This window comes from Scyliorhinus torazame, chromosome 4 (genome assembly GCF_047496885.1).
Source record: "Scyliorhinus torazame isolate Kashiwa2021f chromosome 4, sScyTor2.1, whole genome shotgun sequence".
Lineage (NCBI taxonomy): Eukaryota > Metazoa > Chordata > Chondrichthyes > Carcharhiniformes > Scyliorhinidae > Scyliorhinus > Scyliorhinus torazame.
The window spans coordinates 57,888,405-57,916,389 of NC_092710.1; the positions used below are offsets into that span (position 1 = coordinate 57,888,405).

The window sequence follows — 27,985 nt, forward strand, 5'->3', positions numbered from 1 at the left end:
CAGAAGTCATAATTTCCAAGATCAGAAAAATGCCTTCATTGAAGTGGCATTTTGAATTCTGCCGAAGGTAAAGGCGTGGATGCTCGCATATTTCACAGAAGTGATCGATATGACTGAGAGTTCCATGGGGATCATTGTCGTAAGAGGGTAGTTGCAGAAGGCGCCATAGTTCACGAAGGGAAATTGAAGGCCGAGTTCGATATCGCTCGGGGTGATACTCTATGCCCCTGCATCACCTTATGTCCCTGTCGCGAGAGCTACAGGAATCACTGCTCATCAGCTTCAAGGTCCTTCAGTTCCTTAACATTTTCCCCCAATTCGACAATTTATTGTGATTTCTTGTGCCCTGTTTGCCCTCCGAAATAGGTCACCTCCATCCTCTCCAGTTTGGATTCCATTTGCCACTTCCTGGCCGAACCCGAACAGTTGATTTGAATATTCCCTCAGATTACAGAAGTCCTCCTCACTATCAAAAAAGTGACAAAGTTAGTGTTATCTGCAAAGCACTCCTGCGATTTTCAAATCCAAACCATTCATATATATCACTGACTAAGACCTCAGCTTGCATATCGTTATTCGATATCCATGTATGTGTATCTGTTTAAATATATAGTAATTTCACAAGTTTAAAAAAACTGAACAAAGATCGTGAGCATGGCTGAACTTGTGTCTACGAGTTATGTCCATGAATCCATAACAAAATAAGCCACGTTGTCGTTTCGGGATGGCTCTCAAATAGTTTTATTTCTAACGAGCTTTTTAAATAATCCTTTGGGTAATGTGCGATTACCCGATTTCAAAGCGAGCAATGTAAAGACCATCTGGATTTGACACCACTTGTTACCGAACAGGTGACAGAGGATCTGCTAAGACAAAATATCTGGGACATTTAGCGATCTTCGAGGCCCATGAGAATTGAATTAAACAGACACAGAAGATCTGGTGGGGTGTTAGGGTCATGTACCTGACATGTCTGGCTTGTGGAACCAATAATATTGTCCCGCTGAGCTGCTCTTTGAGATCTGACGACCAGTCACAAAGAAATGTTCTCCACCCGGTCTGGGCACCTGGCCGCACGTAAACTGCCTCTGCTTCTTTTCTCCTTCCATATCTTTACTGTCCGGCTTTAGAGGCGACTTTACTGATTTTAAATGTGTGTAATAAACTAAACTTTTGAGATCATCTCATCCCGAGTTCGCTGCGGGAAAATTAATACTTACAGAAAAGGGAAACAGGAATCAGAAAGCGCCTTTCTTTTTACAGTCGGCAGTCAGAGCAGAAATGAACGCTGTTTAAATCCTCGCTCCCAACACCACACAAAGTAAGGGACCAGTGCTGAACCGTGAGAGACTCCATCGGAAACAAGTTACAATTTCAGGAAGATCCGCTTCCCACCTTTCAACCAGTTTGGGATCCTAGACGACACTTTTTCATGGTTCTCATGAGGTTTTCATTGACTGAAGAGATTGAAATATGAAGGTATGTCAAACACCTGCCTAAAATCCATGTACTCGCACCACAAACAACAAACACCCTTATAGATCAACCTGGTTCACTCCTAAAGAAATGTCTAATCTATTAGTCTCGACCATCTCACAACAAATCCAGGCTAAATGTAATTGAACAATCGGTGTCATTTCAAAGTGATCAATTACATTACAGCTGGAATTTCTTTTCCGAATGAGCTTCCCACCATCGTAAATTTAATAGCAGCTCGTCTCCCTTCGTATTCTGTCTAAATCACATCAGTCCAACCTGAACTGAACCATTATTATCTCGTGTGTCCATCTCTCCGATCTGTGAACATTTCTGTTCTGGAGGTTCGTGAAGACCACTGACCGGAGGTAGGATCTCCAATATAACCGCAGAAATTCAGTCTGTCAGGGCGAATCAAGTGCGCAATGTCAGGACATTGATTGTATTTGCAACTCTACTCAGATTGATCCACATTTGAATTGAAACCCTAAACTGCACATTCTCAATCATTATCAAACACTTATTATTGACATTACTTTATTCATTTGAAATTTACACAGATATATTTTACTTTAGATTGAACAGGATGTCTGCTGTTTTCCCCCGGATAGGATCTCCATTGCTTCAAACACAAAATACGCAAAGAGCTGAAAGCCACATTGAAAAAATATTGAAACCATTAAAATAGGAATGGGATGCAATTCAGAAAGAATCAAACAATCTAGAAAAGGAAATGGTGCAAAACACATCAGCTCTGGCAGTTTGCAAGCTTCATTTAATAGTTCTGTTCTTGAAACCATCGAGATATAGATCTGAAATGTGAATCTTCTCTTCCTCTTTCCACTGATGTTCCCCGACCGGTTGAGTGTTTCCAGAAACTTCTGAAATAATTCCAGATTCCCAAGGTCAGCAGTACCTCATATTTAACAATACATCAATCCCTGTGCGGGAATCGATTTTCAAATTAGAAATGGAAAGCAGCAGAGGGAAAAGATTCAGAGAATCAGTGATTTTTACTGAATCCCTGTATTTCTATCCCGGATCCACACTACAGTTTAGGGAAAACCATCATTATCAGCAATATGGGTTTAAATCAATGAAATGCGTTGGTTGGCGATTGGAACCTGTCAACTGCTTCGAAGGCTATTATGCTGTCACACAATGACTAGCAAACGAGACAGTAACTTACATTGTAACATCTGCCACCATTTCCATCGAATTGCTATCTGTATTTCACTCGTATTTATATTTCCTGGTTTTCGGAAGACAGCTATTGAAGATGCCTTTCATCGGCCTATCATCTCTGGATTCTGCCATCTCCTTCATGGGTTGGAATCACCGTTTCCCCAGCCGCGAGTGTCTCGGGGCCCTGCGATCGCTGGCGTCGGGATCCTATCCCCCCCGCCGCTTGTCAACAGGACATCCCACTGAAGTCACCCCACGCCGCCAGCAAACCCGCGTGAGGAGCAGCGCGCCAGGTGGAATCAGAGGATCCCACCTGGCTCATTTGTTTTGTTACGGACAGAAGGGGGATTAATTTAAACAGACCTAATTTTTCCTCTCATTGCACACGTCCTTAAACAGAAAGGCGTGTCACCTTTCTGAAATATCCCTTTATTCGTGATGACGCCGTTTCCCCAAACCTCTTTCTGCTTCTACTTTCTTGATGGTAATATAACAGAAGCAGCCTGTTTGCCTGGAGACCTGTTTCTCTAATAAGATTTGCAGTGAAGAATTCGCTATTAAAAAGGCCACAGCAAACTCGACATCAGCTCAGAGAGTTGGTTAGTTTAGGCACACATAAAACGCGGGAAGAGGTTTTGCAACGGCTGCCCCTTTTGCACTTGTACAAAAAACGAGGGAAGGGAATGGAAGGTGAAAGGGCATGACCACGATTTAAAAGATCAATAATGAATTCACTATATCCAGAGTCCACAATCAAAGGACCAATGATATTTTCCTTTAGAAATCAGCACGCTGATTGATGCAGGTGAGGCGCCTTTCCTGAAGCATTGAATTTCCCGATGAGAGAAGGCGCGGGAGATGAATTAGTCTTGAAAACACAGTCATAGAAGTCCCAGTGTTAGAGTACTCCACGGTGCAGGCGACGGCCAGGCAATCTACCTGTACAGAGTTCTTTCTGCTGCTACTTTCTCGGCAGCAAAATGGCAGAGACAGCCTGGTTGCCTGGAGACCGGTTTCTCTTCTGAGGTCAAACAAGAACTGAAGATACAATTCAAAAGCTCTGTAATTGAAGGAGTTGTGATTGTTCAAGTCTCGGTTAGAGTCTCATTAGAAATTAAAAGTTACAGATAGCTGCCTTTGTTCATGGCTGGCTAATGCAGATTTATTGTCTAATATATTTCTAATCCAGAGACCCAGAGAACTGTTCTAGCGACCCGGATTTGAAACCTGCTACAGCAACATAATTATGGACTAAAAGCGTAACGATTGAACCGGTGTCAATTGTCATTTTTTAAAAAACTCGTCTGGTTCACAAATGGCCTGAGGAAAGGCAACCTGCCGTCCTTGTACGTGATCCAATACACGCAGCAATGTGCTTGACTATTAATTGCCCTCAAAATGATCTAGCAAACCATTCATTCAAAATGGGCACCACATTCCACTCAACTCACTTAAAAAAGTTCGGTCAGGCATCGCCGTCAGCCTTTATTTCTGGGCTCATTTTCGAACTTTTCTGCTCCATATTTAAATTCGGTACAGTGTGGTGAATTAATTCAACCACTGGTTTCCTGGCCACAGCCTTGGCCTTCAGAACCCCAGGTGAATATTCTGTTCCAGCTAAGCTCCCTCGTGGCTTTTCGACTAGCGGAGGCATCTCACTCCTCATTTGCTTAGTTTAGGGACTCACATTTTCTATCTTTAGTGCTGGAAGGGAGGATTCTGTCATCCATAGTTCAGGCAAGTTTGTACACTTTTCCTTTGCATGACTAATAATTTACCACCCTTCAGGGTCTGAGGCCACGTGGGATTTCTGCCTCACTATTTCCCTTCCTGCATTAGTCCTACTCTGGTCTCCATTTCATTTAGGGATATTTTGGGAGTGCATTGTAGATTACGTGGACCTCTTTCACTTTTGGGGGGCAGAATTCCGCTTTGTGATATTGGAGCGGTTCTCACTCAAAGTCTCTCCTAGCCGTCAAGAGCTTCTTCAGCCTTCTACACTTCAGAAATGTTCTGCTACTTGGCATTGGCTGCATTGCTTTCACTGGGTAGCACTTGCTTGCCAGCCAAATCTACCCAAGGGGGATATCGGTTTCTGCTACTAACATAGAAGCAGTTCCTACAGTAACAGGGCCTGAAACAAGGTCACACTTTATATGGATCCTGTGGAGGTGTGCAAACACAGATCCTACCTCCCATCCCACTGATCAGGCCTTTGAACTTCATGGAAAACTAAGGGAAGAAGGTAGGTTTAATTTTGTGTCTATCATTAAGGACTTTGTGGCCTCTCTGTCCCAGCACAATATAATGAACTTGTTCACACTTTGGGCGAGGCAGGCAGACACCGTGTCTGAAAGAGTGAAACTCTGGAACCTCTGTGAGCTTTTCATGGTTCCTATAAGTGTAGTGTCCTGCCCTCCAAAGAGTAGATTTCAATGGGAGACGCACTATCCATCCTTGGAGAAGCAACAAGGCCAAATGTTTTGCCACACGCCCATCTGAATTCAGGTCTGGAATGTTCTATTCTGTTGCATTGAGATCACACCAGCCTCCAGTCATTCTCCTGTCAGGCAGTCGTGGAGATCACACAAACGCGTTCAGTTTTCTTTTCCGGACAGTGACCCTTTCATGTTGAGATTGCACTGTTTCTCTTTCAAATTTTTCTCTAAATGCTTTGGATAAGATCTGCATGGGTTAGCAGGCAGATACATAGGAACATATGAACATACGAACTAGGAGCAGGAGTAGGCCATCTGTCCCCTCGAGCCTGCTCCGCCATTCAATGAGATCATGGCTGATCTTTTGTGGACTCAGCTCCACTTTCCGGCCCGAACACCATAACCCTTAATCCCTTTATTCTTCAAAAAACTATCTATCTTGATCTTAAAAACATTTAATGAAGGAGCCTCTACTGCTTCGCTGGGCAAGGAATTTCATAGATTCACAACCCTTTGGGTGAAGAAGTTCCTCCTAAACTCAGTCCTAAATGTACTTCCCCTTATTTTGAGGCTATGCCCCCTAGTTCTGCTTTCACCCGCCAGTGGAAACAACCTGCCCGCATCTATTCTATCTATTCCCTTCATAATCTTATATGTTTCTATAAAATCCCCCCCTCATCCTTCTAAAGTCCAACGAGTACAGTCCCAGTCTACTCAACCTCTCCTCGTAATCCAACCCCTTCAGGTCTGGGATTAACCTAGTGAATCCCCTCTGCACACCCTCCAGTGCCAGTACGTCCTTTCCCAAGTAAGGAGACCAAAACTGAACACAATACTCCAGGTGTGGCCTCACCAACACTTTATACAATTGCAGCAGAACCTCCCTAGTCTTAAACTCCATCCCTCTAGCAATGAAGGACAAAATTCCATTTGCCTTCTTAATCACCTGTTGCACCTGAAAACCAACGTTTTGCGACTCATGCACTAGCACACACAGGTCTCTCTGCACAGCAGCATGTTTTAATATTTTATCATTTAAATAATAATCCCTTTTGCTGTTATTCCTACCAAAATGGATAACCTCACATTTGTCAACATTGTATTCCATCTGCCAGACCTTAGCCCATTCACTTAGCGTATCCAAATCCCTCTGCAGACTTCCAGTATCCTCTGCACTTTTTGCTTTACCACTTATCTTAGTGTTGTCTGCAAACTTGGACACATTGCCCTTGGTCCCCAACTCCAAATCATCTACGTAAATTGTGAACAGTTGTGGGCCCAACACTGATCCCTGAGGGACACCACTAGCTACTGATTGCCAACCAGAGAAACAGCCATTAATCCCCACTCTTTGCTTTCTATTAATTAACCAATCCTCTATCCATGCTACTACTTTCCACTTAATGCCATGCATCTTTATCTTATGCAACAACCTTTTGTGTGGCACCTTGTCAAAGGCTTTCTGGAAATCCAGATATACCACATCCATTGGCTCCCCGTTATCTACTGCACCGTTAATGTCCTCAAAAAATTCCACTAAATTAGTTAGGCACGACCTGCCCTTTATGAACCCATGCTGCGTGTGTCCAATGGGACACTTTCCATCCAGATGCCTCGCTATTTCTTCCTTGATGATAGATTCCAGCATCTTCCCTACTACCGACGTTAAGCTAACTGGCCTATAATTACCCGCTTTCTGCCTACCTCCTTTTTTAAACAGTGGTGTCACGTTTGCTAATTTCCAATCCGCCGGGACCACCCCAGAGTCTAGTGAATTTTGGTAAATTATCACGAGTGCATTTGCAATTTCCCTAGCCATCTCTTTTAGCACTCTGGGATGCATTCCATCAGGTCCAGGAGATTTGTCTACCTTTAGCCCCATTAGCTTGCCCATCACTATCTCCTTGGTGATAACAATCCTCTCAAGGTCCTCACCTGTCATAGCCTCATTTCCATCAGTCACTGGCATGTTATTTGTGTCTTCCACTGTGAAGACCGACCCAAAACACCTGTTCAGTTCCTCAGCCATTTCCTCATCTCCCATTACTAAATCTCCCTTCTCATCCTCTAAAGGACCAATATTTACCTTAGCCACTCTTTTTTGTTTTATGTATTTGTAGAAACTTTTACTGTCTGTTTTTGTATTCTGAGCAAGTTTACTCTCATAATCTATCTTACTCTTCTTTATAGCTTTTTTAGTAGCTTTCTGTTGCCCCCTAAAGGTTACCCAGTCCTCTAGTCTCCCACTGATCTTTGCTACTTTGTATGTTTTTTCCTTCAATTTGATACTCTCCCTTAATTCCTTAGATATCCACGGTCGATTTTCCCTCTTTTTACCGCCCTTCCTTTTTGTTGGTATAAACCTTTGCTGAGCACTGTGAAAAATCACTTGGAAGGTTCTCCACTGTTTCTCAACTGCTTCACTATAAAGTCTTTGCTCCCAGTCTACCTTAGCTAGTTCTTCTCTCATCCCATTGTAATCTCCTTTGTTTAAGCACAAAACTCTAGTGCTTGATTTTACCTTCTCACCCTCCATCTGTATTTTAAATTCCACCATATTGTGATCGCTCCTTCCGAGAGGATCCCTAACTATGAGATCCTGAATCAATCCTGTCTCATTACACAGGACCAGATCTAGGACTGCTTGTTCCCTCGTAGGTTCCATTACATACTGTTCTAGGAAACTATCGCGAATACATTCTATGAACTCCTCCTCAAGGCTGCCTTGACCGACCTGGTTAAACCAATCGACATGTAGATTAAAATCCCCCATGATAACTGCTGTACCATTTCAACATGCATCTGTTATTTATTTGTTTATTGCCTGCCCCACCATAATGTTACTATTTGGTGACCTATAGATTACTCCTATCAATGACTTTTTCGCCTTACTATTCCTGATTTCCACCCAAATGGATTCAACCTTATCCTCCATAGCACCGATGTCATCCCTTACTGTTGCCCGGATGTCATCCTTAAATAACAGAGCTACACCACCTCCCTTACCATCCACTCTGTCCTTGCGAAAGGTTTGATACCCTCGGATATTTAACTCCCAGTCGTGACCATCCTTTAACCATGTTTCAGTAATGGCCACTAAATCATAGTCATTCACGATGATTTGCGCCATCAACTCATTTACCTTATTCCGAATACTACGAGCATTCAGGTAAAGTACACTTATGTTGGCTTTTTTACCTCTGTTCTGAATCTTAACACCTCGATCAGTAACCTCTCCTGAGTTATATTTCCTCTTAACCTTTCTTCTAATTTTCCTTGTCGTCGAACCCATATCTTCCTGTAACAACCTGCCGCGTCACTTACCATTAATGTTTTCACTTCCCGTTTTATTTCTTTTAGTATTCCTGGTCCTATTCACTGAGCTCCCCTCAGTCACTGTACCTTGTACTGTCGCCCTTTTTGATTTTTGACTATGGCTTCTCTGCCTTACATTTTCCCCCTTACTGCCTTTTATTTCTGTCCCTGCTTTACTCCCTTCCAACTTCCTGCATCGGTTCCCATCCCCCTGCCAAATTAGTTTAAACTCTCCCCAACAGCTCTACCAAACAGCCCCCCCCCGGACATCGGTTCCAGTCCTGCCCAGGTGCAGACCGTCCGGTTTGTACTGGTCCCACCTCCCCAGAACCGGTTCCAATGTCCCAGGAATTTGAATCCCTCCCTCTTGCACCATCTCTCGAGCCACGTATTCATCCTCTCTATCCTGACATTCCTACTTTGACTAGCTCGTGGCACTGGTAGCAATCCTGAGATTACTACCTTTGAGGTCCTACTTTTTAGTTTAACTCCTAGCTCCCTAAATTCAGCTTGTAGGACCTCATCCCGTTCTTTACCTATATCGTTGGTGCCTATGTGCACCACGACAGCTGGCTGTTCACCCTCCCCACCGCCCCCCCCCCCCCCCCCAGAATGTCCTGCAGCCGCTCCGAGACATCCTTGACCCTTGCACCAGGGAGGCAACATACCATCCTGGAGTCTCGATTGCGTCCGCAGAACCACCTGTCTGTTCCCCTTACAATTGAGTCCCCTATCACTATAGCCCTGCCATTCTTCTTCCTGCCCAGCTGCGCAGCAGAGCCAGCCACGGTGCCATGAACCTGGCTGCTGCTGCCTTCCCCTAGTGAACCATCTCCCTCAACAGTATCCAAAGCGGTATATCTGTTTTGCAGGGAGATGACCGCAGAGGACACCTGCACTGCCTTCCTACTCTTGCTCTGTCTTTTGGTCACCCATTTAATATCTCCCTCAGTACTTTTCACCTGCGGTGTGACCAACTCGCTAAACGTGCTATCCACGATGTCCTCAGCATCGCGGACGCTCCAAAGTGAGTCCATCCGCAGCTCCAGAGCCGTCAAGCGGTCTAACAGGAGCTGCAACTGGACACACTTCTTGCACGTGAAGGAGCCTGGGACATTGGACGTGTCCCTGAGCTCCCATACCGCACACGAGGAGCATGACACGGGTCTGAGATCTCCTGCCATGTCTTAAACCTTTGGTTAACTTCAACAATTTCAATTTCCCCCCAAACAATTTAAATAAATAAATAAACAACGAAGAAAAAAATAAATAAATATACCAATGAAAAGAAACAGAAAAACAGAAACACTACTTACCAGTCACAAAAAGCACTTCCTCCCCACCCAGCTTTGAATTCCCACCTCGATTCAAATTCCCAAACACACTCTTAGTTGTGTCTCACTCCTGGTTCTGTCTTCTCTCTGGCTCACTGGGAGAACTCACTGGGAGTGAGTTTACAAGTGGCTCTTTTTAAACTGTCCTGAATTGACTCCCCTCCCCCACCTGCTTTTAGATCAAAGTAGATTAAAGTGACTGACACTTAACTGCCAACCAGTTATGTGAGTGCGTGGGGTAGCCCTTGTTAACCTACACTGCACAATACTAGCTTAATTTAAATTAATTTAAACTCCTGAAATTTAAAAGGAGCTGCCATACTGATTCAATTCAATTCAATTCAATTCCCACCTCGATTCAAATTCCCCACCTCACTCTTAGCTGTGTCTCACTCCTGGCTCTGTCTTCTCTCTGGCTCACTGGGAGAACTCACTGGTGAGGCTCCAGATGCCTGATGCCACTCATGTGTCTCTGGCTGTGTGAATTATTTGGTCCTCGAGTTTGGGGAGTTTGCAATTTCAAATTTCTCCATCGGCACTAGTTCATGGACCCACTTTATATGTTTGAGATTTTTAGCGATCTTAGCCATTCATCGACCACGATTGGTTTTACACGTTCGAACTAAATATATGTTTGCGTTGGCTTTCTTTAAGGTTTCCAGAATCGCGTGTGGTATTTCTCCGGGATTAACTCCCAGGCCCTTTAACTGGCAGGCTCAGTCTGCCCATATTTCAGGGGTACATCAGAAGGCAGCATGGAGCCGCCCTCTTGGATTCTTTCGGAGACTTGTCCATGAACTAAAATGTCCGGATATCTGAGGGCCATTTTAGAAATCCCGCTCTGTTCTCGAAGGTGCTAAAAATGTTTTCATATCATTCTCCTCAAGCATGTAAAGAATCTCACATATTTGGTGGTCTCAGGAAGTAGATCTGTGTTAAGGGAATGGATGGGTGGTTCTGGATCGAGAGAGGTTTTACTTTACAGCGACTCGTTGTGTGTACTCTCCTTGTCTTTGAGTTGCCAGCTCCATTTCCAGTTTTCGGAGCTGAAGTTATCTTTCCTTTACTTGGACTCTTCCTTCTCTTTCTCACTTTCCTTCTCTTAAACGTTCTTCTCTCGATCTTTCCTTTTCTTGAACTTCCCTCCCTGTATCCCTTTGGAGTTTTCCGCTCCCTCTTTCGTGTCAAACCTCTTAATTGTAGCTGCAATTTAATTGACGATATGAGGGGATTTGGATTCAGGACTGAACTATTTATCGGTCTGCTGGTCATGTGAGATCGTGACTTCATACAGATGACTGAATCAGAGCATTTTGTTTGATTTGATTCGAAAATTTTAACATCCCGAGCTGCAATTTTCAATTGATTTGTTTTGAAGGCTCCAAGCTTGCCCCGTTTACATTCTCTGGCTGAAGACGATTTGGCCATGGAACGTTGCCATTTTATTCACGTTATTACATTGTGCTGTACAAAGTTATTTGTTTTAAAAGTGGTTCCATTCGAAAGATGAAACTGGAGCAGAAGTAGGTCAATCGGCCCCTCGGGACTGCCTAACATTCAAACAGATTATAGATAATGAGTTTGTGTTTCGATTTCTAAATTCCCACATCCTCTCAATAAACGTTGATGTCCTACATGAAATAAGTTATCGCTGACATAACAATATTCAGTCACCCCACTGCTTTCTGAGGTAAAGTCTCAAAGTCTCATAACCCATTGAGAGACAGAAACAAATCTCCTCATCTCTGTTGTATAAGGGTGCTCGCGATGTTAAAATCAGTGCACCCGAGTTCTCGGCTCTCCCACAAGAGGAAACGTCGGGAGGCATTCTCTGCTCCTGAGGCGAAGTGTTGATGCCGCCGTAAACGGAGACGCGTCTCACGACAGTGTCAACATGCCCTCATGGCAACATGGCGTCGGGCAACAGGAACCGCGAGGAACAAAAGAGGCCCCCCAGCCTGAGGCCGGCCCACCGTTCGATAGGCCCGGATCGCGGGCCAGGCCATACCGTAGGCCCCCCCTCCCAAGGTCAGAGCCTCCTTCCCCCCCCCCCCCCCCAGCAGGCCGCCCCCAAATGCATGCTCGGCGAGGTCCCGCCGGGTATGAGCACATATGGATGGCGCCAGCGCGACTGGGGTTTGTTGCACGGCTGCTCGGCCCATCCCGGCCGGAGAATTGCCAGGGGGTCTGCTAACAATGGGGCCGCTACGACCGCGCCAGCGCCAATGGCGCAGATTCTCCGCTCTCTGGAGAATCGGCGGACCGGCGACCGGTCATGCGATTCGCGCCGGTTCTGTTAATTCTCCGGCCCGGCCAGGGTTGAGAGAATCCCGCCCATGCTCTGCACGTACACTTTGGCAATACCAGTCTGGCTTTTATGCACTTCAATTAAGTCACCCCTCATTCTTCTAAACACTCGTGGAATCAAGTCCAGCCTGTTCAAACGATCCTCATAAACTAACCTGTTAATTCCAGCTATCAGTCGAGGTGGGAATTCTCCGACTGTTGGGATTCACTTTTCCCGCGGGCAGCGGATCCCCACCTGTGGTTTTCCTGGTGGGATGGCCATCAATGAGAATATCCATTGACAAGCGACATGAAAAATACCTACACCCGATTTTATGCCAAATTAAATTTTCATTAGGGACCTGGAATTGCTGACAAAAGCAACAACGTACAAGGGTTGGAAAAGATTTCAATGATGACCAGACTTCCAAAGTTGAATTTAGCACCTTTTGTGCCACCTCACTGGAAGGACCTTGCAGGTAGACTCGGCTTACATTTATGACCAAGTCTGGGGGCCTCGAGTTGTTTGGCCTAGCTGCCTCCTGCCGGCACTGCTCCCTTGCCTGGTACCACCCAATTCGCCATCTGCTACCAGCAGAATAGGGCAGGCATCTGGTGTCAGGGTTAGAGGAAGAGGTAGCGGGTTTTAAATCTCAAAATGGCCCAACTACCAACAGTTGGCTCCAGTAAATTGAGGATTGGAAAGGACAACTTTAAACGCGAAGAGGAGTGCACTTTCCAGCACTTTACAAGGGACAGAGGTAGGAATTTGAGGGGCATACGATGTTACTGTGAGGGGTACTCGCCCCGAAACAGTTGACATAAAGTTGTTTCTCTCCATCCAGATCTGAAGTCTGATTAAGCAAAACTAAACGATGACCAGGGCAATATTGGAATTTACAATGTGAGAATGGAATCCCGCATCACCTACTTCTCGATCAATGATCTCTGTTGCACAGAACATTAGCGATCATTGTTCAATTATCCTGTCAGTTAGAATGACCTACGTGCAGGATTTGCTACTTCAGACACTGACCATCCTGATCGACATGTCACACGGCCTCTTCTCCTCTCCGAGACTACCCCGCAATTTCCAATTACCCAGTCCCACGTTAGGAATGCAAGGGACGAAGATTTAATAATGTTTTTATTAGTTAATAAATATACCGATCGACAAATAATAATGCATCTTCACATGGATATTTATAACATGTGCATGATTTTGATTTTCTGAGAACTCGTTTAATTTTACTTTTGGGAAAATGTGAAGAGTTGGGAATCGAGCCAGAAGAGGCAAAGGGAAGATGGTGTTTGCTGATACATTTCTAAAACCTTCATGTTCACTGTTGTCCATCCCGAATAGTTATTTTGTATTTCCTACTCTTCCTGGCCTTTTCTATACGATCAACCTGCTTTACCCTTTTGGACTTCAGCACTGTGTCATGAGAATGTCCCTTTAAGAAATGTGTGGCTGCTCATGTTACGGCAGTGAAGTCAGAGTGTGGATGAGCATGTTGTGGTTGCTTTTCAGGTGTGGTATTTTAGGTTTAGTGGGGTGTGTATTGTGAACAATGGCTCTTTCAGAGGCTCATAAGTTTTTGGGGGTGGAGACGGTCACATGCAGAACCTTACGGAGAGAGACGAAAATCAGACTGTTACATTTGGCAAACACATTGCAGTTAACATTACCTGACAAAATGCGAATAGGTGAGGTAATTATGGCGGTGGCTAAGCATTTAAAGTTGCCAGAGATACAGTCTGACTCATTAGAAATGGTAAAGATCCAGTTGCAGATTAAGCAACTTGAACATGAAAAATAATTAAAGCAGCTTGAATATGCAATGAGAGAAAACAAAAAGGAGAGAGAAGAAAGGAACAAAGAAAGAATAGTCCTAGCAAACCAAAAAGAAAAAGAAAGGAAGATACCGATCAGGGAAAAAGATAAAGAGAGAAAATTTGAACTTCAGAAAATGGCCACGAAACATGACAGTCAGTTAAAATTGGCAGACGTAAAGGGAAACGTACAGTTGGATGATAGTGATGAGGATAGTGAAAAAGAGCGTCATAGTCGAAGGCGTGGTGGGGATTTATTTAAATATGTCCAAGCATTGCAAAGGTTTGACGAGAAGGAAGTGGAAGCCTTTCTCATTTCATTTGAGAAGGTAGCTAAACAAATGGAATGGCCACAGGACATGTGGGTATTACTGATTCAAACAAAGCTGGTGGGTAGTGCTAGTGAAGTGTTTGCATCACTACCGGAGGAGATGAGGACGTATGAGGAGATGAATAAATCCATCTTAGGTGCATATGAACTGGTGCCTGAAGCCTACAGATAAAGATTTAGAAATTTAAGGAAATAATTTGGTCAAACATACATGGAGTTTGAAAGGCTCAAACAGAGTAATTTTGATAGGTCGATAAGGGCTTTGAAAATAGACCAAACGTATGAAGCTCTCAGAGAAATTATACTTTTGGAGGAGTTTAAAAATTAAAATCCTGATGTAGTGAGAACTCATGTGGAAGAGCAGAGGGTTAAAACTGCGAGTTTAGCAGCAGAAATGGCAGATGATTATGAATTAATTCATAAGTCAAAGCTTGGTTTCCAACATCAGTTTCAGCCTGTAAGGGATAGAAAGTGGGGCATCAGAAATACTCAAGTGGTAACGGTAAAGGTGATCTGATGGGAGATAATAAGGAGAGTGTACTTCAGATTTAAAAAGAAATCCAGGAGGGTGGAAAAGAAATGAAAAGTTTCAAATGTTGTCACTGTAATAAAATAGGCCATGTAAAGTCACAGTGTTGGTGGTTGAAGAAAAGCACTGGGAAGGCTGATGTGGTAAAACAGGATAAGTCAGTGGGGTTTGTTAAAGTGGTAAAGGAAAACCCCAAGTGAAGCGAAGGAGGTGCGAAAGATCGTACAGCCTGATCGAGAGGTGATTGATAAGAAGGTGCCAGATCTCTTTCAATAATTTACTTGTGTGGGTAAAGTTTACACATGTGTATCAGGAGGAGCAGGTAAAGAAGTCACAATTTTAAGAGATACGGGAGCAATCAATCTTTAATGGTAAGTGATGAGGAGTTATGTAGTTTGGGACGAATGTTGCCAGAAAAGGTGGTAATATGTGGAATTCGGGGTGAGAGGAGTAGTGTTCAATGATATAAGGTAAGGTTGGAAAGTCCAGTGAAGAGTGGTGAAGTGGTAGTAGGAATAATAGAGAAACTATCTTGTCCAGGAATACAGTTTATCTTGCGTAATGATATAGCTGGATCGCAAGTGGGAGTGATGCCTACTGTGGTTGAAAATCCAGTGGAGAATCGGACAACTGAAGTGTTGAAGGACGAATATCCTGGGATTTTTCCGGATTGTGTAGTAACAAGGTCGCAAAGTCACATGTTAAGACAAGAGGAGAAATCAAAGAGTGAAGATGAAGTTGAAGTGCAATTATCAGAAACGATTTTTGATCAGATGGTTGGAAAAGAACAAGAACAGGTGGAGGGTGAGGCGGATATTTTTAGTTCAGGAAAATTCGCAGAGTTACAACAAAAAGATAGAGAAATAAAACGGATGTTTGAGAAAGCATACATGGAAGAGGAATCTGCGTGTATACCAGAGTGTTATTACCGTAAAAGTGATGTCTTGATGAGAAAATGGAGACCTTTACATATGCAGGCGGATGAAAAGTGGACAGAAGTTCATCAAGTAGTATTGCCGGTAGGGTATAGAAAGGAGGTATTGCGAGTTGCACGTGAGGTACCAGTGGAAGGTCATTTCGGGATAAGGAAAACTCAAGCTAAAATCCAGAAACATTTTTATTTGCCTGGACTACATAAAGATGTAGTTAAATTTTGTCAATCATGTCACACATGTCAAGTGATAGGGAAACCTCAAGCAGTGATAAAACCAGCGCGCTTAATACCCGTTCCAGCCTTTGAGGAACATTTACAAGGGTCCTAATTGATTGCGTAGCACCGCTTCCTAAAACAAAAAGTGGGAATAAATATCTTTTGGCTGTAATGGATGTGTCTACTACGTTTCCAGAGGCCATTCCAGTACTTAATATTACAGCTAAAAAGATTGTGGAGGAATTACTTTAATTCTTTACTCGATATGGACTACCCACAGAAATACAATCGGATCAAGGATCAAATTGTACCTCCAGGTTATTCAAAAAAGTTATGGATAGCTTTGGAATAAAACAATTGAAATCAACTGCGTACCATCCAGAATCGCAGGGAGCGTTAGAAAGGTGGCATCAGACATTAAAGACAATGTTGAGGGCTTATTGTCAAGATTATCCAGAGGATTGGGATAAAGGAATTCCATTCGTACTGTTTGTAATTAGGGATGCAGCTAATGAGTCAATCAAATTCAGTCCCTTTGAACAAATTTTTGGCCGTAAGGTAAGAGGACCATCTAAATTGATTAAGTTAAAATTGGTGAGTGAGAAATCGGAAATTACATTATTGGATTATGTGTCAAATTTTAGGGAACAATTAAATAGAGCAGGTGAATTGGCTAGACAACATTTAAAAGTCGCACAAAATGCGATGAAACGGATCGCGGACAAAAAAACAAAGTTTGTAGTTTTGCCAGTGGAGATAGAGTTTTAGTGTTGTTAGCAGTGGTAGGTGAACCTTTAAAAGCAAGGTTTTGTGGACCTTATCAGATTGAAAGGAAATTAAGTGAGGTGAATTATGTGGTTAAAAACACCAGACAGAAGGAAGAATCATCGAATGTGTCTTGTTATGCTTAAAAGGTACTTTGAAAAGGAAGGAGAGAAAAAGGAGGAGGTTTTAAGGATTCTAACTCCAAGTGACGAACCAAATCCAGATAACTGTGAATTTGGCATCCCTCAAATTAAATTGGAAAATGAGGATGTTCTTAAAAATTGGGATAAATTGTTGAGTTACCTTCCAGAGGAAAAACGAACTGGCCTGAAAGAGTTATTGAGATCACATGGGCAAGTTTGTGGAGATAAATTGGGAAGTACTAAAATGACTAGACATGATGTAGATGTGGGAAATGCTGTTCAAATCAAACAACATCCATATAGACTTAATCCTTTAAAATTGGCACAGGTTAACAAAGAGGTTGAGAGTATGCTAAAAAATGGCATAATTGAGGTGGGTTGCAGACAATGGAGCTCACCCATACTGATGGTACCTAAACCAGACGGTACCCAACGGTTGTGGACTCTGGAAAGGTTAATGCAGTTACAAGAATGGACTCTTATCCTATCCCACGTTTGGGGCATTGCATGGTTAGGGGCTGGTTTAGCACACTGGACTAAATCGCTGGCTTTTAAAGCAAAGCACGGCAGGCCAGCAGCATGGTTCAATTCCCGTACCAGTCTCCCCGAGGCGCCGGAATGTGGCGACAAGGGGCTTTTCACAGTAACTCCATTTGAAGCTTTGAAGACAATCAGCGTTTTCATTTCATTTTTCATTGATAAAGTGGGACAGGCCACTTTTATTTCCAAATTGGACTTACTTAAAGGTTACTGGCACGTACCTTTTTCCGAAAGGGCGAAGCAGATTTTAGCTTTTGTGACTCCAGATGGTATATACCAATTCAAAGTTATGCCATTTGGCATGAAAAACGCCCCAGCCACATTTCAACGGTTAACTAACAAAGTTGTTTCAGGATTACCTAATTGTGCGGTATACATCGACAATCGGATCATTTTCAGCACGGCATGGAAAGAACAGTTAAACATCTGATGGAGTAATTCAGGAGGCGGGTTTGGTGATAAACCTAGCCAAAAGTCAATTTGGAAAGGCCTAAGTCACTTTCCTTGGCCATACAATTGGACAGGGTCGAATGGTCCCACGGTTTGTGAAAACAAAAGTTATTGGGGAGTTTGCGATACCCTCGACACAACGGGAAATGATGCGATTTCTTGGTATGAGTGGATTTTACCGGAAATTTGTACCCAACTTTAGCAGTGTGGTCGCTCCACTGACGGACTTGCTCAATAAGCGTAACAAATTCCAGTGGACAGCGGAGTGTCTACAGACATTTGACGGCCTGAAGGCTATGTTAACCACTGCTCCTGTATTAGCCATCCCAATTATACAAAACCATTCAAAGTGGCGGTTGATGCGAGTAATGTGGGTGTAGGTGCGGTGCTTCTACAAGACGACGACGAAAGGCTAGAGTGGCCTATTGGTTATTTTTCAAAGAAATTGAATTCTCACCAGAAAAAGTATTCCACGATTGAGAAGGAGACTTTGAGTTTGGTGCTGGCTTTGCAACATTTTCACATTTATTGACCAGCAATCCGTCTGACACCGTTATATATACTGATCGTAATCCGTTGACGTTATTGGAGTGATTCTGGAATAACATTGCAAGGCTGTTTCGCTGGAGTTTACAGTTACAGCCATTTCATTTTTAAAATAGTACATGTGGCAGGACGCGAAAATGTGATAGCCGATGCTTTGTCACGTATGTGATGAACGGAAGCAATTTCAGTTGGAGGAAGAAGAATGAAAAACAAATGGACTATATTATTATATCTGTTTGCGTGTGCTGTTTTTTGAAACAAAAAAGTGTATTTACTGTGTGCATTTCTTAAAGGATGGTGAAAAGTTGAAAAATGAAACCATCTTGAAGTTGATGGTTTACTTTTTTTTTTCTTGGGGGGAGCTGTCACGAGAATGTCGCTTTACGAAATGTTTGGCTGCTCATGTTACTGCAGTGAAGTCAGAGTCTGGGTGGAGCTGAGCTCTGGTTCTGCTTTTTAGTTTCACTTTGAGAAAAGCTTGGGTGTGTCTCTGTCCTTTTGGTTTCGTTTTGCAGGGTGTTGCAGCTGAAGTCAGTCAAAGCAGCTGTATTATTGGGCTCTCTGCCATGAAGGACTATCTCTTAATCATTTGTTGAATTCAGAAGAATTATAAATGTTTCCAGTAGTGACTGTAAACTCTGATGTGCTTATGTTTAAAGGTTTGTTAAGTCTTTTGGGTGGAAAAGGACAGCATACGGCTTACTTAGTGTTGCATTCTTTGGGGGATGTATTTGATTTACTGGTTGCTAAGATATTCACTGTTTGTTTTAAAAAGGTTAACTTGAATTCAAAGAATAAACATTGTTTTGTTTTTTAAAATACTTTTCCATTTCTGCTGTACCACACCTCTATAGGGGCCATGTGCTCCCCATACCACAACCTATTAAAAGTTATGGGTCAGGTGAACTCCATGATACACTTTGGGGTTCTATAAACTCTGCCCCATAACAACTGCAACTGATTAAGTCTCAGATGTGTTGTTTATTAATTAATTTAATGATTGATGTAACTGGATATTTCACCATGTTCGTTAACTGCTCTCTGAACTTAGACTGAGTCAGGACATAAATCAGGGTGTTTGTGCAGCAACTTAAGTTCCGCAGCATATATGCAATATTTCGAAAGATGTAAGATGAATCAGCATCTAAGAGGTCATTTACATCAAAGAAATACAAAACATAAACAAACCACAGGAGAATGAAGCTGCCGGATATGGTGAAGAGTAAAATCATCGACTTCCTTCTGCTCTCCATCTCCGGGTCACTGTGATTATCCCCCATGCTCTGACCTCTCAGTTGCTCACGGACCCGACTGGTCACCAAAATGTGTCTGACTGTCAGTACGTTCAGCAGCAAAATTAAAGCGAATGGTATCAGTGGCGTTAAAACCTTTTCAAAGATTCTAAATCCAATCCAAACAGGGTCAGTAAAATAGCTCAGCTTATTTGAACAGATAAATGGTACATTATCGATAATCCATCTCGGTTTAAATCGAAAGTAGATGGGAATGTTTTTCACAGTGAACAGAATGCCGATAATTGCTAGGACCACAGCTGCAGTTCTCTTGGTGCAATATTTCGATTTCAGTTTCTGACAACAAATGGCGACAAATCGATCAAAAGTGAAAGCCACAGTGAACCAGACAGAACAGTCTGTAGCTATACGGAGCAGGACGTAGCGAACACTACACACAGTGGTGATTTTTAGGAAATTCAATGGGAAATAATAATCATTGATTCGGTTCAGTATGACCTCAGTGATAATGACCAGAAGATCCGCTGTTGCCATAGCCACCAAGTAGCGTGTGGTGCAGGTGGAGAGGCTGCACTTTCCACGGGAAAGAATCAAAATTGACACCAAATTCACTGTAAGAAATCAAAAGGAAAATAGACTTGAAATTGCTAACAAATATTGCCTGTTCCTGGGACCAGACAGCAAGCATTTTACCATCAAAAATGGGTGGCAAAGAATCAGGAAAGGCATCAACGAATCTGAACCATGACCGCAGGTTGGAATGGGGGAAGCAGCAGATTTCGCTCATTTGAAAGGTCGCAATGTAAAATATGTTTCTAAAGGAACCAGCAGACTAGGCCATTGGAGACTTATACCTTCTCTCTTCCCACGCCTCTGGTAGATACTTATTTTGGATTTGGATCAGGACGAGACCCTCATCGATGACCATAACTATTCAATGAGATAGACAATCCGCCAAAATCTCTGAACAATTCCTGTATTTGTGCAGCCAGGGCTGTAGATGTATGAATCAGTTCAATTTAGAAGGAAGTTAATGGGCTTCTGCAAATGCGACCTAAAAGGCCATTCTGATTGGAAGACCACTCAAACAAGAGAGGTTATCTTAACCTACATATTGCAATTATTTTAGACCACTTAACATACTTTGTACAGTCCTTGTCTTCACATCACAAAACATTTCGACTCATGGAGCAGGTGTACATATGCTGTTGACAAATAATGTAATACCTGATGGTTTAGAATGATGGGGTAATACCTCACCTCTCTCCTGTGGATAGGAGAATGCTGAAGCATGGTACAATTGAGGCCATTAAAATTCTAAAGGGGCTTAAGGGTTGAAAGATGGAGAAGGTTATTGCCTCACATGTGAGGTTGTGCATTTTTCAATATCATCAATGCAATGCCGGCAGCAATAAATGAATGAAAATATTGCAAGAAGCACAATTTACCTCAGTAGTGCTGCCAATATGTAATTTATGCCACATGCAGTAGGTGATATGAACAACATTTGGAGTGAAGAGAGGTAAGCACTTGAGTGAGCCAGGAATGGACTGTTGTACCCTCAGGGATAAATAAGCTGGAAAGCTAATTGGCCCAGGTTTCTTCAATACACAGCCAAAATTATTAGTTTATACTAAAATGAGTATTTGTGAAAAAAAAGCAAAGTTTGTTATTATACATTATGAAAGTATAATAACTGTTATTTCTAAATACCCTGACTCTAACGTAGACACACGCACAAAAATAAAGCAACATAAAATTACACCAACAGGTTACAAATCTTTGTTCCAAGGAAAATCAAATAGATGATGGCACCCTTAAAATGGTTTCTAGTTGCTTTCTCAACACTGCAGAATAAAAATCCATGACTCTTCGCATTGCTTTTCAGGCAGACAGGAGGACAACTTGCAGACACTCAGTGGCAGAACATAAAGCAACTTATCCGCCACGATTGAGTGGTGGGGCAGATTCGATGGGCCGACTGGCCTAATTCTGCTTCTATGTCTTTTGTCTTATGGTCAAACTTATTGCAGCTTCTAGTCACATCCCAATATGGACAGGCTCTGAAATGCAAAGAGCTGTGACTTTTTGCAGACAGTTGACCCTTCTCTTTTCTTCCAGATGTTATGGTCCTGGAACAGATCCCAACCATCGTTAGGATTTCGGATAAAAACGCCAAATTTCAACACAGAATGAACCTTATTAACATCTGTGAAAATAACTTAATAATTATCAGTTAAACAATTCATTCTTTTAAAATTTAGAGTACTCAATTCATTTTTTCCAATTAAGGGGCAGTTTAGCATGGCCAATCCACATACCCTGCACATCTTTGGCTTGTGGGGCGAAACTCACGGAAACACGGGGAGAATGTGCAAACTTCACACGGACAGTGACCCAGGGCCGGGATGGAACCTGGAACCTCGGCGCCGTGAGGCAGCGGTGTTAAACATTGCATCGCCGTGTTGCCCTCGTTGAACAAATCCTATACACAGGGAAAACTTAAACTCATGCCATCCGCCTGCACTATAGATATTCAATGAAAGTAATCCAATAAATGTCGAATGCCACTGATAAATAAAGTTAATGGAATTGGTTTACTTGCATATCTGTGCAGATCTTTAGAGAGAAAGATCGTTTCAGGAATAACATTAAAATCATTCTGTCTTGTCAGACACATCTGAATGGAAAGACGTTAGGCACAGTTGATGTCAAAAGCGATTTGGAGGTTCGGGGTCACAATCATTAATGTGCCACCAACAAGGGCAGGAAATACTCAAAAAGGTTAATGTAATGCTAAGCTTTTTTCAAGAGGATAGTTGTACAAAGACACAGATGTTTTGCTGCAGCTATACAAAACTCTAGTTAGACACCAGTTGAAGTATTGTGATCAGTTCTGGCCACCACACCTTAGGAAGGATATTTTGGCCTTGGAGAGAGCGCAACTTGGGTTTACAGAAAATATTCCTGGACTACAGGGCTTAATTATGAAGAGAGATTACATAGATTATGCATGTTTTCGCTCGAATTATAAGGTGAACGGGTGATCTGTTCGAAGTATTCACGATAATAACAGGGAAAGTCAGGGTAGACTAAGATACATTGTTTCGACTGGTTGGAGATTCTAAAGCTCGGGGACATAGTCTAGAACGTAGGGCGAGACCATTCAGCAGATATATTCGGAAACACTTCTTCACTCAAAGGGTGGTAGGGGTTTGGAACTCTCTCCCATAACCAGCAGTTGAAGCTAGAACAATTGTTAATGTTAGGTCTGGGATATTTAGATTTTTGTTAAGCAAATATACTAAGGGATATGGACTGAAAGAGTTAGGCTCCAGATCAGCAATTACCTCATTAAATGGTGAGACAGGCTCGAGGGGCTGAATGACCTACTCCTGTTCCTATGCTCCTACATTCTGCCCAACCGGACAGCATTTGGGAGAAGTGCTGTTCAACTTAAATATATCCAGCAGACAGCAAAACTACGTGCAGACCTGGCTCCCATTAATTGCATCACTGGCATGCCACTATGTTGCATGAACTGCTTAGCTACAGCTAAACAGCACTCCCCCATTAATTATCCACATTCCAGGGTATCTCTAGCAATAAAAACGGAATTCTATTAGCCCCTTCATCTGTAACAAAATAAATGTTTGGAATCAATCATGACTCCACCTTTTATGACTCCTAATTACAGCTTTAGCAGACATACGTCTGGATATATTAACATTGATTATTTAAGAATATTACTGCAACAAACACATACCTTATCCAAGCTTTTAAAACGTTTCTGCCAAAATCATAATATAAAATACAATTTATACAATCTTCACACCTCTACCTTAAAGAAGAACAGCAATATGAAATGATGGCTTCATTTTTCAACCCAAACTTGCAACAGCCAGCGAAACAAATCCAACTAGCCTTTGTTCAAATGACTGAATTCAAATGATCACCAGTGCTCTATATGAATTAACAACCCACTTTCCAACAATTTCACGCAAGCTCTGCCTCTTTCCCCAAACAAATATTCATCTGCAATTTTCTCAACTTACAGTGAACTGTTTCGAAACGTCATTTAAACCTGGTAGTATTCGGAAACTGGACCAGACTCCAACTTTTGTTTCCATGAGCCGGATGAGAACCCAAAGCAATATTTCCACAGGAAAGCATACTTCATCCCAGCAGTGATCATTCCGAACAATATGTAACTTCTATGTTAAAACACATTTGCATTTCAAAACAGAATGAACTACATTAACATCAAATAAATAGCTTCATAATTAAGAGTTCAACAGTGCTGAATTAAAAACAAAAACTTTGACTTACTGCCTGTACCTGCGCCACTCAGTCCAATGAAGCTATAGAGTAGCACTTGTAAATAAAGTTAATAAAACAGTTTGCTTACTTATCTTTTTTGGAGAGGGAGGCCCTTTCTAGAGCATTTCCAGTACAGGGCGGCCTTGACAGATTCTTCTGCCCAGCCTGGCAGAATTTGCAAAACTGCTGTTCAGGCTAAAATCTAATATCAGGCTGCAAAACTAAAGACATACTTGGGTCCATCATTAATTACATCATCTTTATCCTACTATGATATCCCATCAACCGTTTAGCCTGCACAAAATGCAATCCTTCATACATTATCTATTCTACAGGGTATCTGCAGAAATAATAACAATGTTCCATTCGCCCTCTATATGTAAACACATAAATGGTTGGAAACTATGGTTACGCCGATTACCTTAATAAAAGATTTAACAGACACACAGTCTGGATCCTGTAACCTGCGTTCTTTAATAATATGACTGCAACAAATATATATCTTAACCAGCCTTTAGATAACATTGCTGCAACTGTTACAAAATGCAATATATACCAGTTTTGTTCATCGCCACATTTCCACCTAAACAAAATGAACCATCAAAATTAAAAGATGGCTTCAGTTTTCAAAGCCTTTAAACTTTAAACACTATTTATTACTACATAGTAAAATTGCTCTGTATGATACATATTTATGCATGCAAATTTAATCATCAGGATAGAACATTTCAGTCCTTGTTTCCCAACTTTGATGTTCCCCTCTCCTTTCATCTCGAATGGTGATAAAGCTTTCGCAATCAGATTCTCTCTTCCTTTCACATGTATAATTTTCAAGTTAGATTGTTGTAGCAATAAATTCCATCTAAACAGTCTTTCATTTCAATATTTAAACTTCTCTAACCTCAATGGATTACGGTCTGTGTAAAAGAAACATTCTATGACAAATAATTGTCAAAATGCAACAACGCCAATACCAAACACAATGCCTCCTTCTCGATGGACAAATACTTCCTTTCATGGGTCTCTAGCTTTCGGGAGAAATAACCAACTGGTCTTTCTATAGCTATTTTGTCTTCTTATAACACTACAGCAACAACGCCCACATCTCTCGCATCAATGGCCACCTGAAATTGCCTATCATAATTTGGTGTCTCCTAACCTGATGCAGTGGTTAGATTTTAGATTTCCAAATGGATCCTCACAATCTGACGTCCATAGAAATTTCCTGTTCTTTCTTAATAGTTCAGTCGGCTATAACGTTCTTCCTGTTGATTCCTTATTTCCCATTTATTTTACTTTTGCATTGTCATTTTTCATCCATGGTATGTAATGTACGTATGCGTTTAAGCTGAGCACAGGAAGTGAGGAACTCAAAAGTTGCAAAGTTGTGCACTCTTCTGACTTTTAAACATAAGACAATTGACTTTTTGCACACGAGAGCTCGGAGGGAGTTGATTCGATTCATTGGCTTGCAGCCAATGAATCGTCAAAAGGCTGCATTCTGCCCAGCGCCGGTCAGTGATTGGGTCCAACGTGAGTGAGGTCGTTTTCAGAGAACCAAGAAAAGGGCTGGAATTCAACTATCTGAAAGAAAGAGTCTTATCTTTTAATTGTCATCATTACACTACACCCGTATTTTACCTCTGTGTTTGTTTGTCTGCCTTGTGGGGATGAGTAAAATGGGAGGGGGTGGGGTTAGGAGTTATATAACCTGTTGTATCTGCTGCAAACTGAATTATAGTTATTGCGAAAATGAAATTTAATATTGTTTAAATTTACAAACCTGCTGACTGTAATTATTTGTGAGTCAAAGATCAGAGACGTCGGGCTTCTTCTAAGACTTAATTGTTAATTTCAAATATGTTACGATTCGGTGACACGTGGGACAGTAATTGACCGCATACTCGCACAGGTTGTTGCAACATAATTTCGGGGCTTGCCCGAGATCTTTGTAATGGTACACAGCAACATTTAAATTAGGAAGATACACCAGATTTGTTGTATTATAACACAATGGCTCTGGAGGCTGCTAAGAGTTTTCTTCAGGTGGATGACAGGCTTCGCTTTATTTAAAAGCTCTTTGAAAAGCAAACGAATGGAACTACCTAGATTGTGGCTTGGGTTTTTGTAAATTGACTTTGAGTCAGGTTTACCATGAAGCCGTCCTCTTGTAGGAGATTGGACAATTCCTTGAGGTGTTCCAGATGTTTCTTTCACGTTTGACGGAACACTACTCGATCATCTGTGTGTACTGCACAATTGTGTTATCCAGCAATGGCCTTGTTGTTTTGTCGTTGGAATGTTGCTGGTGCATTCTTCATTCCAAACTACAAAAACATTACACTGGTACAGTGATACAAAAGCCGAAACATCCTTCACCCTTTCTGAAAAAGGTACATGCCAGTATCCGTTTAGTGAATCAACTTTGGTGATGGACTTTGCTTGTCCCACCTCTTCAATACAATTTTCAAAGTGAGGACTAGGATACGTTCAGCCTTCATAGGTGTATTGACGTTCCTGTAGCCCATGCCCAATCATTTTGTTCCATTTGGTTTTGGTACCATCACAATAGATGATTTCCAATCGCTGTTCCTCACTTCAATTATATCATTATAAAGCACGTGCTTAATTTCCTTTTGTATCTGCCCTAACTTTAGTGGACACAGTCAATATGGATGTTGCTTAATTTGAAGAGAACTTCCTCCCCCGATATTATGTATCATTAACTTTGTACTTCCGAGTTTATTCCAACATATAGCTCTATGTGATTCCAACAACTTCTTCAGGTCACTTTGATTTTCCTCCAGAAGTTAAATAATAACTTAGCCAAATTTCTTGTTCCGTCCTCATTGTCCAATGTAATTTGAGAAAATATCACATTCAAAATCACCTGGATGCCTTCTCTCTGAGATACAACTGCTTAAACACCCTCCTTCTGCTTTCCTTCCCTATGAAAGTATATTTTGACATGTCACCCTCTGTGGGTTTCTCTTATATTAGTCATTCTTATCAAATGATACACCTTACTACCTTTCCTTGCGCTATGATAAGACACATTGATTATAGCTTTTAAGAGTTCAGCTATCATTGGTAATAATGCTGAATTATTTCTCTTCATTAACAAAATTACATTTGGAAAAACAGCTATTCTACTTAACTCCTGACAGACTGCAAAACTACAGACAGACCTGACTCCTCCTATTAACTACATGTTGTGTAACACACTAATTTCCACAACCTGCCTAGCTAAGACGAGGCACCAGCCCCCAAAATATTATTGTATTTTCCAGGAACAGCAGCAGCCACTGTCCTTGATTTAAACAATTAAAGGACATTATCTGGAAAATAACTCTTTAAAAATAAATTTAGAGCGCCCAATTCATTTTTTCCAATTAATGGGCAGTTTAGCATGGCCAATCCACCTAGCTTGCACATCTTTGGGTTGTGGGTGTGAAACCCACGCAAACACGGGGATAATGTGCAAACTCCAAATCGATAGTGATCTATAAAATAACTTAAATTGTTCGAGAATGTCCTAACTTCTTGGCGATGAAAACTTTTCTGTCAATAAAGCGGCCAGGAATCATGTGATCATAGGATTAAAAGTGAAGAAGGAGGCCATTCAACCCACAGAACCTGCACTGGCCATTGCAAAGAGCATCCTACGTGAGCACACACATCCACCTATCACGTAACCCAGCAACCCCATCAACCATTTTGGAATTAAGGGCAATTTATCATGGCCAATGCAGCTAACCTGCACACCTTTTGACTGCGGGAGGAAACCGGAGCACCCAGAGCAAACCCATGCAGACACCGGGTTAAAGTGCAGACTCCGCACAGACAGTGATCCAAGGCAGGAGTCAGGAGCTGTGGAGCAACAGTGCTACTGTGCAGAATTACAAAAAAAAACGCATGTTCAGAATTTCAGAACCTCATTTGTTGTAGACTCTTACCTGGAACACCAATTATAGCAAGTATCAAGTAGTATATTTTCCTGACCCACTGAATCGGCAGAAGCATTTTCTGTGTGAAGTAAATCTCTTCCTGCGTGCAGCAGACAATATCTTCTAATAAAACTGCATTCATTT

At 42.0% G+C, this 27,985-nt stretch overlaps 1 protein-coding gene and 1 long non-coding RNA gene across 2 annotated transcripts in view; one reads left to right on the forward strand and one right to left on the reverse strand.

Moving 5' to 3' along the window:
* Positions 1-27,985, forward strand: part of LOC140410244 (uncharacterized) — an 857,189-nt gene that overhangs the window by 229,462 nt on the left and 599,742 nt on the right. The window lies entirely within an intron of this gene.
* On the reverse strand, positions 19,290-27,983 carry LOC140411031 (probable G-protein coupled receptor 139). The gene is made up of 2 exons (XM_072500000.1): positions 27,851-27,983; positions 19,290-20,185 (listed from the first exon to the last, which is right to left on the reverse strand). The coding sequence occupies exons 1-2, from the start codon at positions 27,981-27,983 to the stop codon at positions 19,290-19,292; spliced, it is 1,029 nt and encodes a 342-aa protein (XP_072356101.1).

What these genes read in the sequence shown, in the direction of transcription:
- LOC140411031 (XM_072500000.1), bottom strand. Translation starts at nt 27,983, where the DNA reads ATGAATGCAGTTTTATTAGAAGATATTGTCTGCTGCACGCAGGAAGAG. An exon ending in TGCTATAATTGGTGTTCCAG is followed by an intron (nt 20,186 to 27,850) that starts GTAAGAGTCTAC and finishes GATTTCTTACAG; the next exon opens with TGAATTTGGTGTCAATTTTG.